The sequence below is a fragment of the Melanerpes formicivorus genome, unplaced genomic scaffold (genome assembly GCF_026170545.1).
Source record: "Melanerpes formicivorus ecotype bairdi unplaced genomic scaffold, bMelFor1.0.p_v2 SCAF_81, whole genome shotgun sequence".
NCBI lineage: Eukaryota > Metazoa > Chordata > Aves > Piciformes > Picidae > Melanerpes > Melanerpes formicivorus.
The window spans coordinates 1,094,121-1,109,599 of NW_027142433.1; the positions used below are offsets into that span (position 1 = coordinate 1,094,121).

General features: G+C 53.6%; 1 protein-coding gene across 5 annotated transcripts in view; it reads left to right on the forward strand.

The window, feature by feature from the left end:
- Nucleotides 1-1,293: 1,293 nt before the first annotated feature.
- MTA1 (metastasis associated 1) overlaps nt 1,294-15,479 on the forward strand; it is an 87,397-nt gene continuing 73,211 nt past the window's right edge. For 2 of the 5 annotated variants that reach the window (XM_068164609.1, XM_068164611.1), the window contains exon 1: nt 1,299-1,451. In XM_068164609.1, coding sequence (XP_068020710.1) covers nt 1,424-1,451 — 28 coding nt within the window. In that variant the 5' untranslated portion in view covers nt 1,299-1,423. Of the gene's footprint in view, nt 1,452-15,479 lie in introns of all 5 variants that reach the window. The other 3 variants (XR_010990633.1, XM_068164612.1, XM_068164610.1) reach the window with 3 other exon arrangements.

Sequence of the window (15,479 nt, forward strand, 5' to 3'; positions counted from 1 at the left end):
AAAGCCCTGGCAGGGCCACAGACACACTCCCCTGTCTTCTGGAAGGGAAGGGATTTAGAGCTGGGTGGAGCAAGGATGGTTCAGGGCCAGGGCGCACCAGATCATGTGCAATGGGCCAAGAGAGCCTTCCTCATCCACATGCTGGGGCAAACCAGCTTCTGCCAGGCAGCCTCTGAACAGGCTCGCAAAGCATCTTCCTCTTGCAGGCCTTGGACTTCCGCAGTGGAGGAGAACCTTCGCTGCCCCGGGAGAGGCCTCCAGCCCAAGTGATGCCCTGCCAGGAGGCACCAAAAGCTTTGCCGAGGGACCAAGCCTGCCACAATGGCAGTCACTGACACCCAGGGGTGGCAGGCACGGGCAGCGTGTGAGCAGGAGCATGGGCAGTGTGTGTGAGCGGGAGCACAGGCTGTGCGTGTGAGCGGGAGCATGGGCAGCGTGTGAGTGGGAGCATGGGCAGCGTGTGTGAGCGTGAGCACAGGCTGTGCGTGTCAGCACAGGCTGTGTGTGTGAGTGTGAGCATGGGCAGTGTGTGTGAGCATGGGCAGCGTGTGTGAGCGTGAGCACAGGCTGTGCGTGTGAGCACAGGCACTGTGTGTGAGTGTGAGCATGGGCAGCGTGTGAGTGTGAGCATGGGCAGCGTGTGAGTGTGAGCACAGGCAGTGTGTGTGTGAGCGGGAGCACGGGCACTGTGTGAGCGGGAGCACAGGCAGCATGTTGTGAGTGCGAGGCCAGGCAGCGTGTGTGAGCACAGGCTGTGTGTGTGTGAGCAGGAGCACGGGCAGTGTGTGTGAGCACGGGCAGTGAGTGTGAGCACAGGCAGTGTGTGTGTGTGTGTGAGCAGAGGCAGTGTGTGCGAGCACGGGCAGTGTGTGTGTGTGTGTGAGCGTGCGGCCGGGCGGGTGTGTGTTGCACGGCGAGGCGCTGCCCGCCCGCAGGCCGCTCGGCTCCGTTCCGTTGGGCTCCGCTCGGTTGGGCTCCCGCGGGGCGCAGGCCGGAGCGCCGCCCTCACACGCTGCGGGCTGGGCGCCGGGGCCGACTTCTTCCCCTCCCTCCCTCCCTGCCTGCCTGCCTGCCGCCGGGCCCCCCTGCTCAGCCCGGGCCCCCTGCTCAGCCCGGGCCCCCCTGCTCAGCCCGGGCCCCCTGCTCAGCCCCGGCCCCCTGCTCAGCCCGGGCCCCCTGCTCAGCCCGGGCCCCCTGCTCAGCCCGGGCGCTCTGCTCAGCCCGGGCCCGCCGCCGCCCCGCCCTCCGCCTGCCGTTCCCTCCCTCGCGGCTGCTCGGCCGGGCGGCAGCCGGCGCGGCCCCTTTAATTCCGCCGCTCCCCTCCCCCGCCGGCCGCTCCAGCCTCCATTTTCCAGCGGATCCGGCACCTGGAGGCGGCGGCGGCGGGAGCGGCCCGCGCCCCGCACCCGGCTCCGTCCCGGGCATGGCCGCCAACATGTACCGGGTCGGAGGTAAGCGGCCCCGGCCCCGGCTCCCTCCCGCGTGCGAGCGGCGCCTGGGGGCCCGCGGGGCAGGCCCGGGGCGGGGCGGCGGGAGGCCGAGCGCGGGTAGGGGCCGGGGGCCCGGGGCAGCCCGGCAGGGAGGCTGGCGGAGCGCGGGGCCCGGGGGCTGCGGGGCCCGGGGGCTGCGGGGCCCGGGGGGTGCGGGGCCCGGGGGCTGCGGGGCGGCGGCGGCGAGGCAGGGCCCTGGCGAGGGAGGGGAGGGGAGGGGAGGCCTGGCGCGGGGTGAAACGGGGTGAGGGGGCCGGGAGCAGCCCCTCCGCCAGCCTGGGGCGAGCAGCCGTGCGGCGTGCCCGAGTGATGCGGGCCGGGGCTGCGGGGCACCGCCGCGAGGGCTTCGGTGAGGGGAGAGGGAGGGAGCAGTGCCGGAGCTCGGGGGTGCGGGGGAGGGCAGGTCCGGGAGTGGGGCACGGGCAAGGCGAGGTGCAGCGGCAGGGCTGAGCCCGCACAGCAGCGAGAGCGCAGAGGCCGCGGGGAGCGGGGTCGGGACGGGTCCCGGGGTGGGACGTGGGGTGGAGAGGCTGCCGGAGGGGGACCCTGCGGGGTGGTGGCGGTGTGCACCGAGCAGGAGTTGCACAGAGATGGGCAGAGGCCGCCGGCACTGGGGGGACTGGTGCGAGGCACGTCCTGGAGGTCTTGGCCTTGGCTTCCCCTCTTGCTGTTTTGTGGTGTGCCCTCCCCTCGGTCTCTCCAGGGCTGTACTTCTGCCTGGTTGTCCTTTGTTTTGGCTCACGTGAGGAGAAGGGGAAGGCAGCGAGGCTCTGGAGTGCATCTCATGGAACACAAACCGAAGGTGGCCTGGCATGAATTCCTGCTCGGCCATTTTCCTTCATTAAAGCGCTTCTGGGAAGCTTCCTCCTCCCCCCCAGGTCGTACAGGATGTGTGGGGAGAGGATTTAGTGGGGTCCCCTCCTTTCTGGAACGCCCCGTTTCCTGGGGGTTCTGTGAAACCGCAGTGAAGTAAACAAGGCAAAAAGTGCAGCAAGGTGGCCAGGCCATCCCACATCAACCACTGCTTCGTGTCCCTTTTGCTCCTCTGGCTCACCCTCACTTGGTGCTCTGAAAGATGTCACTCCTTTGTCTCACTGCTACTTCGTGCCTGGCTGCCCTCAGTTTCGCGGGGGGCAGGTGCTGGTGAGGTGTGTCTCTTGGCTGCCCTGGCTTTGTTTCTTGGGTTGCTGATAGATTGAGTCTTAGCCTTGTGTTGGTTTGGAGATGCTGCAGGTAGGAAGATGGAAGGCCAGATGAGTTGTGGAAATTTACAGCTCGAGCCCTGGTACAACTTGAGAAGGGAGTCGTTTCCTGGAAGTTGTTTTTTGGTACTTAATGTCCCAGGCTCTGGTTTTGTGTGGATTGTTGTCTCTAGTGTGTTGGTGGCAGAATCTCTGCTATGGTCCCTGTGAGTGGTGGGAAGGGACCTCTGGAGACCACCTCTAGCCACCCTCTGTCAGAAGCTTTCCTCTGAGCAGGGTGCTTGGGGCTGTGTGCAGCCCGGTTCTGAGTGTGCCTGAGGCTGGTGATGCCACCCTTCGTTTGGGTCTTGTCCGGGGTGTGACCCTGTTTATGGCAAACACTTGTGTGCTGGGTGGATTTTCTTGTGCTCCAGAGGGTGTCTCTTGTGCTGTTCCTGTGGGTCTGAGAAGAACCTGGCCCCTCTGCACACTCAATAGTGGTAGGGAGCAGAAACATCTTCCCTGAGCCTCCTCCTTCCCAGGCTGACCTCAGCTGCCTCTTTCTGTCTTCCTTTGGTGTCCCATGCTCCTGCACGACCGCCGCAGTGACCTCTGCAGGTCGCTGGCAGTGGGGAGGCCGAGTCGGGCTACAGGGAGCTACCCTGCCCTAGATGTGGGCCTTTGCTCTAGCCATGGCTGAACTCCCGAGGCTCTTGGCAGCCCATTTTCCAGCTGTTGAAGTCTCTGTCCTCTGGCATGGAGCATGCTTTTCCCAAGTGCCCAGACTTTGGAAGGTGCTGTAGTCCCTATCCAGGTGATGAAAGAACTCGTAAGGAGGGATGCTGGTCCTCGAAGGGATGCCGTTGGTAGCCAGCAGCCAGGGGAAGGCTGTGCAGCTAATCACAGTCCTGTCTGGTTATCCAGGCCACGCATCTTCCAGCCCGGGTTTGAAGAATGCTGTGAGAAACAGCTTGGCTGTTGACCCAAAGTCAGGTGTCCAACACCCCCTGCTGTCCCCTCAGCTGCACAGCCAGTCTTCTTTGTCCCACAAGGGGAGCTGGGGTAGTCAGATACGGTTTGCCTTTGGTGTATCCCTTTTGGCTGGTCCCAGTCACCTTCTTGTCCTTCCTGCGTTTGGAAGCGGTGTCCGGGATTTGCGTGGTGATCTTTCTGGGCAAAGGGCAAGGCTGCTGGCTGACAGCTGAGCTTACCTTGCTCTGCTCTTGTACCTAGGGGTGAAGTCTTGGTTTGACATCTTACCACAATCAGCCTGTGGATGGATGCAGCTGTTCCTGTGAGTCCTCTGCTCAGCCTCAGCCAGAGGAGTTTGTGTTGCTGAGTTGTTTCCCACCTCTGCTGCTGCTGTCCCCCACCAGCAGTTCTGTGCTCTGAAGTTGCATAGGAACTCCAGGGCAGGATTAAACCCTGAATGGGATTTGTGCATAGTCATTTCATACACTTCCCACTGGAAGACAAACATTCAGCAGATAATCTGTTATTATCCTTGTGGCTAGTGAATTGTGTTGTGTGACCTCCAGACCCAACTGCTGCTGGGAGCAGCTTGCTCCCTGTGGGTCAGTGAAGCTCCCAGACGTGTAGGTTGACTTTGTGAAGGTGGTCATCGCTTTTGACCCAGTCGTGCAGCACGTTGAGTTTTTGTTCTCAGAAATGGGTGGGTGGATACCACCTCTCTATATGGACTGGCTTTCAATGCATCCTTGACAGCTCTTCCAGAGGACTTGAAGTGTCTTGTTCTTTCAGTATGGCTGTGTGCTGGTGCCTGGATAGAGCCTGCCCTGTGGGTGCTGAAGGTGGCACGCAAGCCTTCTCTGTGGTGTTGTGCAGCAGAGTGAGTGCGCTGAGGAGGGGTAGGAGCTGCCGTGGCAGTGGTTGTACCACTCTCTGGGTGAGTTGCCTGGTGGCCTTGAGTTACTCAGAGAAAGCAACTCATTCTCCTGGCCCTTGCCAAGCTTCTGCTGGTACATCTCTGAGGGGGAGAGAACTGGTGTCCAGTACAAGTGGGACTCATGAGCTCACAAAGGGTGGGATGTGTTTCAAACGTGTGGGGAAGATGCCGGGGTATCAGATCCAGACTGAAGCATGGGATCTTGCTTGTTGTCCATATGGAAATCCTGGAAATGCCTGCCTCCAGCGTGAGAGAAGTGAAGAGTGTGTTTTAGCAGCTGCTGTACAGCCATGGGATAAATGGCAGCACGATGAGAGTGGGCTGCTCCTGCTGGGGAGGAGTCGTGGTGGGCTGGGGTGCCGCTTCACGCAGCGGCCCGGCAGGCTGCACCGTCACAGGCTGCACCGTCACAGGCTGCACGGGAATGCTGGATAAGGACCAGGTCTGAGAGGCCTGGGACCTCTGAGCTGGAGTTTGGGGCCTCTGCTGAAAAAATGCATGTGGGAGAGAGATGTTCATTGTTCTAGCTAGTGCCAGGCTCCGCTTGCAGGAGAGTGCTGTGTCAGCTTCCTGGAAGAGAGCAGGTCATCTTGGTATCAAGAGACTTTCCAACAGCTCTTCTGTCTCCACCTTCTCTGGGAGGGCTTAGCTGTGGTGCCACAAGTACTTCTTTAGTGGCAGTAACTGATCGAGCCCCACTGCGGGTTTATTGCCCCCGTGTCCTTCCCTTTGTGTAATGAAGCCATGATTTTTGTGTTTCCATCTTAAACTGATCTGAGGAACTTCAATTTTTCCACCTTCCCTCCTCCTCACTCGTTGTTGTTTCCTGAATTATTTTTACTGTGCATCAGCTACCCGATCTGGCTCCCTGTGGGACTGTGTGAACAGCTGAATGGGCTCAGTGGGAGGGCTGGGAACAAGGGGATGGGGAAAGAAAAGAGAGGGAGGATGGAGGAAGACCAAGCGAAGCCAGCACTTTTCCTGAGACAAAATATGTCAGTTCATGCTTTTAGATGAAAAGCCTTTTGCAGGTTTTTGACTTTGAGGAGTGCCCCTCTTGGTCAGGAGGGATCTGGGCTACCAAGTGGGCATGGCTTTGGAGTCGGGCACGTTTAAGGTGTGTTTAAATGGCATTGGAAGGTTGGATCAAAGGGCAGTCAAGCACATATGTGGCAGCCATATCTAACATGATTCAGGTGAGTGAAATGATGACCCTGCCAGCGCCTGGCATGGGAATCCAGGATTCCCAGCAGCTTTATTCTGCTGTGCTGAGGACTGAAGCTGCACCACCGAGTTGGTGACTTTATTCTCACCTGCTAATTCGAGCCAGTCGTGGTGTGCCTGCCTGTGCTGCAGTCCCACTTCCCATTCCAGCATAGCCATCCCTGAAGTTTTTGAGCATGGCAGCATGACTTCATCTCTGTTGTTATTGTAGGGTGTTATTAATGCATGCCTGGGGACCGTGGCTCGACCTGCCCCCCGTCCTGTTACATACCCCCCTTCGGCATCCAGACTGCCCTGGCGTCCTCCAACTCCTCACATCCATCCTGCTGCCAGAGAGCTGGGAGCAGATGGGGCCATTGGTCCTCCCAGCATCACAATGATGTCAATGTTTTGTGCTCTTCCTCCTAAAGAGCTGAGGTACTGAGCTGCTGAGGAAGCTCAGATGAAAGCATGTTGTTGAGTCTAGGTCTGGAGCTGGAGTATTTGAAGGTAACCCGGGGTGAGAGAGGGTTTGCTGGAGAGAGGCATTAAATAACCAGCAAAGATAATAGAAATGAGGGTTTGTTCTTGCAAGCTGCTAATAGGTTTCTGCAGTCATCCTAGTAGACACAGGACTGCTGCTAGCTTATCACCTTCCAGCAACAGCCAGGCAGTGGATTTCTTCATCTTTTCCTTTCATTGTTTCTCGTAACACAAGTTTTATCTTCTTGTGTTTTGCAGTGTTCCTTTCCTTCCCTCTCCCCCCCCATATCAGGCTGCTGCAGTATTCATTAGCCTTGAGCTGGGAGATGTTGCACGGTGGGGAAGGATGGCATAAGTCAGCTTAGGTGTGTTGGGGTCTAGGCCTGTAACAGTTGTGCCAGCACAGGCTTTGTGGGTCCATAATAGCTGTGAAGCTGTTTGCAGCTGGCAAATGGAGCACAAGCACTACACTGTTTTCTGTCAGAGGGGGTAATCTCCATGTCTGCAGCAAGATGCTTGCCTAATGCCTCTCCTCATCCTTCTTAGCCACCTCCTTGGCCATGTTGGTGTCACTGGAAAGCTAGCACAGCAGCAGAGACCGTTCTCTGCTGGATTAGTGAGTTTAGGGAGTTCTGGGCTGGTGCATGGGAGGCTGTGCCAGGGTGGCTGGCTGGGAGGGTTGGTCTGGGGTCATGGCCTGCCTGTGCTTGGGCTTCCTGGGTTTTGGTGAGACACCTCCACAAGGGCCATGTGTTGATTCACTCCTTGGTGACCCTTGGAACCTGTTGGTCGTCTTGGTTTGTTTTGCCTTGCAGTGCTGGTGAATAAAAGACACTTGATATGCAGTTGTGGCCAGGGGACTTTTGAAGTCTGTGAGCATCTCCTTTTGTTTACCTAGTGAGATTTGAGATGAATGTAAGAGACACTTCACTTGCATCCAGTTGTTTCTCAAGCAACTTTCTATGTTAAATCATCCTAGGTTTAAATAAATAAAGGGTGCTTAATCTCTCCCCAGTAGGAGGGGAAGAGGATGAGTTGGTTGCTGTTACTATTGTCACTTCAATTTCCAAGCTCCTGAGCAGTTAGGGGTCACTTGAAAGCATAGGTATGGACTGTTCAGGAGTCACCTCCTAGCTCTGCACCTCCTCTGGCAACATGTGGTCTGTTGAAACCACTACACCAAGCAAGGAGTTTTTATACTGCATCTGAAGAGCTTTGCAAGGTCATTATTTGTTTGAAGTCCCAAGCCCTTCAGCTGCTTGGCCTGAGCTTCCCCTCAGGTTTACATTGCTGGACCTGTCAGGAAAGGAGCTCCTGTACAGCCAGTCTGGGTCTTCAGTATGCTGGAGCTCGCTGCCATGGACCCAGTGTGCAGAGGCTGTGCTTCAGAGTGTTGTTTAAAGTCTGGTATGATGCCTCTTCTCTTGTACAACCAAGTGTGGTCTGTTGGACTGTCTGTTGTTAACAAGAACTAATGAGTTTCTGCTGTAATTATTTAATGTGTAAGAAAGCATTTCTGTAGGGAAAGACATGGGAGAGTTTTCCACATCGAAAGAGACAGAGCCCTCTTTTAAAAGGGACTTTGTTATGCCACAGTTCCAAGGGGGCTAAGCCCTGGCACTTAGATGAGTAATTTAATTCCTTCTCCACTGCAGATGGCAACTTTCTCATGTCCAGTTGATGCATCTGCTCGTGCTGAAGGCCAGTACCTTGCTCTCAGTGGTCTTCTGAGTTGGTGCTGGGTATTCCAACGTGACAGAATTCCAGTTTAAATATATCTGGCAACCTTTTTCTGTTCATAGATTTCACACATTTTCTTTAAATATGCAGTAAAGCCTAAAATCAATTTAAGGAAGAAAGTGTTCTTGTTGGAAGCCTCAGGAAACCTCTTCTCCCCCATGCTGCTCCAGCACTTCTGGCTGGCCAGTGGCTTTTGAAAGGCTCTGAGAGGATGGAGCTCTGTCTGGTACCTCAGGACTCATGGAAATCATTCTCATCTTGGAGAAGAATTCAACCTGTAAAGGCAATAGCCTGCATGCTTCTGATTTACTGTTTTACTTTAGAAAACCCAACCAAAACCACCTTAAATTTTCAGCCTGACCTCTCTGTTAATTTAGAATAATCTCTGTGGAGCTGCTGAGACCTTGGCCCGGAGAGGGGAGTGCCCTCCAGCAAAGCTCATCGGCTGTCTGCTGGTTGTGCTGCCACCGTGGGCACTTGCCCTTTGTGTTCATCTCTGTGGACACGGCCTGTGGGGTGTGAATGTGAGCTGTGTCTTCTGAGAAACATGAAGGCTTCTGCAATTTGTTACTCTCCTCAGTCATAAGGGAAGGCTCAGGTCCTGAAGAGTGAGGTTTTCTTCATAGGCTCCTGCAGAATTAAACATCCCTTTGGTTTTGGTGGATGGCTCCTAACTAAACATCAGTCCGAAGGCAGATCACCTTCAACCCAGCCCAGAATGAGCCATGCACAGTCTCCTTTTCCAGATCCCTGACTGGATTATCTTCAGGGAAGAGGAGTGTTCCTGGGGTAATTTTTACTTGAGATGGCTCAATGAAATAAAGCAAAGAAATCAGTTGGCAGCTTTCAAGTGAGTTTGCAAGCGAGACAAGAAATGTCGGCTTCTCCAGTCTTCCATGTGTGTTACTTGCAAGCTGTTTAGTCTTGGTGGCGCCTGGGATTTCACAGCTCTGCTTCTGTGTGTTGCCAGATGCCCAATCATGAGCTGTGTCAGATGTGGCCCATGGTAATGTTTATGTTAAATTGCACATGATGTGCTCTGGCTAATTCGGGGCCTTTGTGCTTTTATGCAAGATGTAGGAGGACAGACGATACTTGATCAAGCATACAGTCAGTGTGGTGTGAGCAGATGATTCCTGATTTAGCACAGAGCTTGTCCTTACAGAGTGAAGTTGTCAACATCTGAGCACATGTGCACCAGCCAAGTGAGACAGTTTCTGTGGATGCTTCTTTAGGTAGCTGTGTCAGCCTGAGCGAGGCCTGTTCACAGACTCTTGGTACTGTCCTCGCCTTGCTTCCTTCCTCGGAGCAGGCAGTGAAGCAGATCAGGGAATTGGTTTGGTTGGGAGACAGCTTTCTGACCCAGGTGAGCTTCTAAAATCAGGTTCACCATGTGTGTGTCTGCCTCCTCCCATCCAAGGAGAAGCTGTCACAACTTGAGGGGGTGCATCAGCTTCCCTGGCGCTCTGGTTTGAAGAAACAGCTGCAAAAGCGTGGCAGGAGTTTGTGACTGCATCTGTGTGCTGCACTGTGAAGCCATGTTGGGCTTGGGCTGGCCCTGAAACACTTACTCCTGGGCTTAACATACTCACACCATGGCCCTCAGCAGTCAATGGGGATTGAATGACTGAAGTTTGATATTGCACTTAACCAACCAAGAAGCAAACCCTTTCTGTTGCTGGTGGTTTTGTTTTCTTTCTCGATGGTGACACTGAGCTTTGGCTTGAGTACTTCAGAGGTTCTTTGCAACTCTCTGGATGCTTGCAAGGAACATGAAGCTCACTTCTTGTCATTCTCTGTGCTGCCTAAGTATCTTTTGGAAAAGAATGTTTTTCTTATCTGTCCTTAGCAATGAGAATTGCACTGGAACAGGCTGTTCTCTTGGCTGCTGCAGGAGAAAATTGTTAGGCTGTAGTTTGAGGATATTCCTCTCCCATGCCCACCCCTCCCCCTCCCAAATACACTCCCATGACTTACCAAGTTGTAGTCTTGCTCGTTTCTCCATCTGCTCAAAAGCTTCTGTCTTTCCTGTGAATTAGACCATCCTGGCATCACCCTTCTAGCCCAGCTTTGGGGAGAGGTTTATCCTTGCAGCCTGGGCTGTTTGCCTGAGCTGGGTGGTGGCTCTGCCCCACAGAGAGGTGCCCCGATGCAACTGCAGTTGCCTAGGCTCACCGCTTTGCTGCTGCGGAAAGGGTTTGTACAGCTCCGCCCTGGGGAGCTGAAGCGCTGGAGGAAGGTAATACAGAGCAGGCTTTGTGTCCAGATGACTTTGAATCACACTTAAATACCTGATGTAAAACAGGAGAAAGAGTGGTTCTCCAGGAGGGTTTAGTGTGTGCTTGTCCTGCAGGAAACTGGGAGGAAGTGATTTAGTGAACCTCGAGGGTCAGAGCTGCACGGAAATGTGCCTCACTCAGAGCTGGGATGTTGGGAGTGGATTCTTTGAACTGGGTTTCCTTGCACTGCCATATAATTGATCTCTAGCAGCAGAATTGCTGCTCTGAGGATAAAGAAGTGCTGTGGAAGTTTCATTGTGTTTCCAGGATTCTCACAAGCTCTCTCTGCAGGTCTGGTTTTGCACAGTCTCCTACTTGAACTCTGAGCTGCCATCCTTGGCAGCAGTTATTTCAAAGTGCCGTAGCTCCTCTCTGAGAAGAGTGACCTGTGAGGCACTGCTGATGCCCAGAACCTCCTTTTCACTAGTACCAGGAGTGCTTAGCTTTTTTACACCAGTCTTCTGCATGCTGAAGACAGCCAACAGTGCAAGGAGGAACACAAATAGTTGTATCCTCCCCCTCTGAGCTGGTTTTTCCCCTTCTCCCACTCCTTGGTGATTTTGCACTCTTACTGGGAAAGGAACTATGTGAACTCTGTGCCCTGTCCATAGGCATGATCTTGGTCTCTGGATTGTTGCTACCAGGCAGAATGCTGGGCTTCTTCCCCAGCACAGAGGGTGTGCTTTTGGGAATGCACGTGGTCACAGTGGCTGAAATCAAAAGTTACTTGAGCCCAAGACCTGCCTGGAGCAGCACTGACAATGGCAGTGTCTGGAGGCATCCAAGAAAGCAAGCACTTCTGATAATGCCCCCAGACACTGGAACCTCCAGTGATTTGCTTTGGAATCTAGTCTGTTAATCGTTTCTGAAATGGGAAGCACCTCATGATGGGCTGTCCTGCCTTTCTCACTTTCTCTTGTAGTTTTAGTGCCTCTGGTTTCAAGATAGGGAACAGTGATCAGAACTTAATTATCTTTGAGTCTCCCATCCCTCTGTGAAACGTTTGAAATCAAAGAAAGGGCTCAGGAGTTAGGAGGGAAGAGCTGATGCATGGATAATGGAGTGGCATAAACCTTCTTTCACTAAAAATCAGGGGGGGAAATAGCCACAGTATAGCTGGACAGAAAACTTTCTTTCTCCTTTTGCCATAATGAAAAGCAAAGACTGGGACACCTTTCACAGTGTCACCAAGGTTGGAGGAGACCTCAAAGATCATTGAGTCCAAGCTGTCACCACAGACCTCATGACTAGACCATGGCACCAAGTGCCACATCCAATCCCCTCTTGAACCCCTCCAGGGATGGGGACTCCACCACCTCCCTGGGCAGCACATCCCAATGGCCAACAATTCTCTCAGTGAAGAACTTTCTCCTCACCTCCAGCTTAAACTTCCCCTGGTGCAGCTTGAGACTGTGTCCTCTTGTTCTGGTGCTGGTTGCTAGAGAGAAGAGACCAACCCCCTCCTGGCTACAACCTCCCTTCAGGTAGCTGTAGAGGGCAATGAGGTCTCCCCTGAGCCTCCTTTGGGAGGTTACAGATCCCTTGGTGCTTCAGAGTTTAGAGTGGATGGAGCAGCCATCCACTTTCCAAGCAAGCTCTGTGTCATCAGCTTACCTGAAGATTTTTGCTCCAGAAAGGTAGAGAATATTTCTTAGCTTGAGTAGTCTTCTGTGTGGCAGTGTTTGAGGCCTTGTTTGTGACTCTGACAGGTCCTTCAAGGGTTTGGGTTTGTCTGAGGGTTTTTGTAGCATCTCTTAGCACAGGAGAAGAACTTGCAGGGATAAAAGCTTTTTTTATTACCTCTTATTGTAGGCCTGTGCCTGTACAACTCATAGGCCTGCTACATGGACCTGGGTACAAGCTGCTGCTCCTGCAGGGTTATGGTTTGATGGTGTTTGAAGGCAAGTCAGGAAAACTGATAGATGATTTTGAGCTCAAAACAGCCAAATTGTTCTCTAGATCCAAGTTCTGCACATCTGGGGGAAGATGCAATGGGAAGGTTCTGTTTAGCACATGAATGTGCAGATAGTCTTTGTTTCTTCAGGCTTAGAGTTTGGGGGTTTTTAAGGTGAGCTGACAGAAGCCTGTTCCTGCTTCTTGATGTTCATGGGTTCGATGCAGCCATTAGAAGAGATCCATTAACAAACTCAGGAAGCCAGAGCCTGGTGCCTGTGGTTTAAGCGTGGCATTAAAGCACGGTGCTGATGTTTTCCCTGATTAGCAGATTCTCCCCATTTTGGTATGGTTAGGAATCTGCCACTTCTTTTTTTTTCCCCTTCTTGCTTGCTGGGGGCTGGAATGGCAACTTGTTCTGTGTTTTGTTGTTGAAAATAGGAGTAGAAGCTGGTGTGAAACTGAGAACGTGGAATTCTGCCAGGCGCTCTGGGTATGGGAGGCTGAACTGCCTTTAGTACAAAGCACTCTTGAGGGGCACTTGTGTGTGTGTAGCTTCAGTGTGGCATTCAGCTGTCACTATAGAAGCTTTAGGTTATTAAATGAGACTTCCTTAGTTCTCCTTTCCTTGCATGTATCCGGACTCCCCACTTCACAGCTCCGGGCTTCTTTCAGGTCCTGGTGTTTTGCTTGGAGAAGGTGTAGGAAGGGGAAGCTGAGCACTCTGCCTGTCCTTGTGTCCTTGCAGCTGTACAGTCAGCTTTTGGGGATTTTGCAGTGTGTGCTTTGAGCTGATAGAATCTGCAGAGGCTATATGCTTCCTCACCACTGAGGTGCTTGGCACATGGGCATTCCTAAAACCCAAAGACATCCTCACACCTAGGCTGTAGTCGTCTCAGTACATCCCTGTCGGCTCAGGATTGTGTGGGCACCCTTGTTGCACTGCCTGCAGGCCCTCCAGGAGGGTAGAAGTGACTTTGCATTGTACTGGCAGGTCTTGTAGGAGAAACAGGCACTTCACCTAATTACAACACAGCATTGTAAATGAAGATTTTCTGCACATACAATTCCAGTGTGTAATTAAGTAGACATAACTGCTGTCTGGGGGCAGTGTGCTCACAGCACGCTCTGCATAGGCCAGCTCTCAGTATCTGCTGAACCTGGAAAGCTATGGGAGCCAACAGGGGAGCCATGCTGTAGAAACTTCCAAGTAAAGACTGTTAGCTGCCAGGCTGAAGTAGGAAGTCATAAAGGGAAGGGTAGGGCTGCAACAGTTCCTTCAACAGTGTTTTCTGGCTCCAGTCTGAGAAGCTGCCAGGACGCCAGGAGAATTTGGCTGTGGATTGCTCTGCTTGTGCATGGAGCCATCCCACCCTCGCTGAATGGTGCTTGCAATGTCTTTAGGCCTGATGGGGATCTGAAATACTTGAGTGAGTGCCAGCACCTGCTGGGTAGCTCTTTAGGGTGGCAGCCTCCCTTGCTGAAGGCAGCCTTGTCTGTTCTTACCTGCCTTGGGACTGTTCTCACAGCGTGCTTACAGACAGGGTACTGGCTGTTCTGGAGCCACAGGCACGGCCTTGGGCTGGCACGGCGACTTTGTACCTAGGAAGCTTACTGCAGGCTTGGGGTTTAAGGAAGTGGGGCAGTGGTGTGTTGATCAGTTGGTGCAAACCAGGCTTTTTCTGCTTTAGCAGTAGGAATGTGTTGCTGAGGTCATTTGTGCATGCTGTGCTCTGGATGAGCCTTTTTACTGAGAGCAGGCAGCTAAGGTGTGTGTGGTGTCAGCAGTGGATTCATAGTAGTGCCATAGTATCACAGTATCATTCAGGGTTGGCAGGGACCACAAGGATCATCTAGTTCCAACCCCCCTGCCATGGGCAGGGACACCCCACACTAGATCAGCCTGGCCAGAGCCTCAGCCAGCCTGGGCTTAAACACCTCCAGGGACAGGGCCCCAGGGCTTCACCACTCTCATGGGGAAGAACTTCCTCCTCCCCTCCAGCCTGAATCTCCCCACCTCCAGCTTCATTCCATTCCCCCTAGTCCTATCACTACCTGAGAGCCTGAGCAGTCCCTCCCCAGCCTTCCTGTAGCCCCCTTCAGATACTGGAAGGCCACAATGAGGTCACCTGGGAGCCTTCTCTTCTCCAGACTGCACAACCCAGTCTGTCCTCAGAGCAGCTCCAGCCCTCTGCTCATCCTTGTGGCCCTTCTCTGGACATCTTCCAGCACCTCCAGGTCCCTCTTGTAATAGGGGCTCCAGAACTGGAGGCAGGACTCCAGGTGGGGTCTCCCCAGAGCTGAGCAGAGGGGGAGAATCCCCTCCCTTACCCTGCTGGCCACAATTCTGAGCTGAGTGGTAGTAGTGGTGTTGCCCATAGCACGGCAAGCTGAGGACAAGCAGTGTGTATCCTGTGTGCAGGAGCCACATACACTGCTGTCCAGTAAATAGGAATTGGGCATGGCCTGGCAGTGTAGCTGGGAAACCTTGGCAGGTCCACTGGAGACGCTCCTCGGAAGTGCCTGGTCCGTGTGTACTGCTGGGGGCATTGCCACATGAATCTTCTAGCAACTGAAACAGCTGTTCCACTTCTGCACTTCTGGTAATGAAAATGTTGTGCTGGTGAGGCTGCTTCTGTTGAGACTCTATCTGTGCTGTAACTAAACATTTCATCAGGTGGCAGCTGCTCTGAGAGCTGCTGGGGTTTGAACAGCCAGAAGGCAAAGGGCACCTATGCTCTCCAGTCTTTGTCATAAGAGCCTAGGCCAGGAGGGTTTGTGTTATCCAAAATACAAAGCAATTGACAGTTTTGGGCCCAAACTGCTGGACAGTTTGAAAACTGGAGCTTGGTGAAAGAAACTGGAGCTTGGTGAAAGAAACTGGCCCAAAGGTGAGTTGGAGCCTCGGGGTGTGAGGATGCCTCTCTTTCCCTTGAAGGAAATAACAACATTAACCAGGTCTTCATAATCTCATGCACTCTCTTGATGCTCATCTTGAATTCAGGGCAGCAGCTCTGTGGATTGGGCAGGGGAAATACTTGCTCCTGTGAAGCTCCATCTTCATCCCATCTGGAAATGTCCATTGTACCCAACAGCAGCAGTGAGTAGCTTCAGCCTCCCTCTGTCCCCAGTGTTTCTGTAGGCCTCCATCATGCGATGTGTAGGACTTGTGGAGGTTAGGCAGGCAGCATCCAGGGAGGTCAGTGCTTGGAAAGCAGTTGTAGCTTGAAAGGCAACTTGAGTTGGGAAGGATGAAAATACTTTTGGGCATTTTTGCAGCTTGTTCACCTAAAAGCCCACAAGG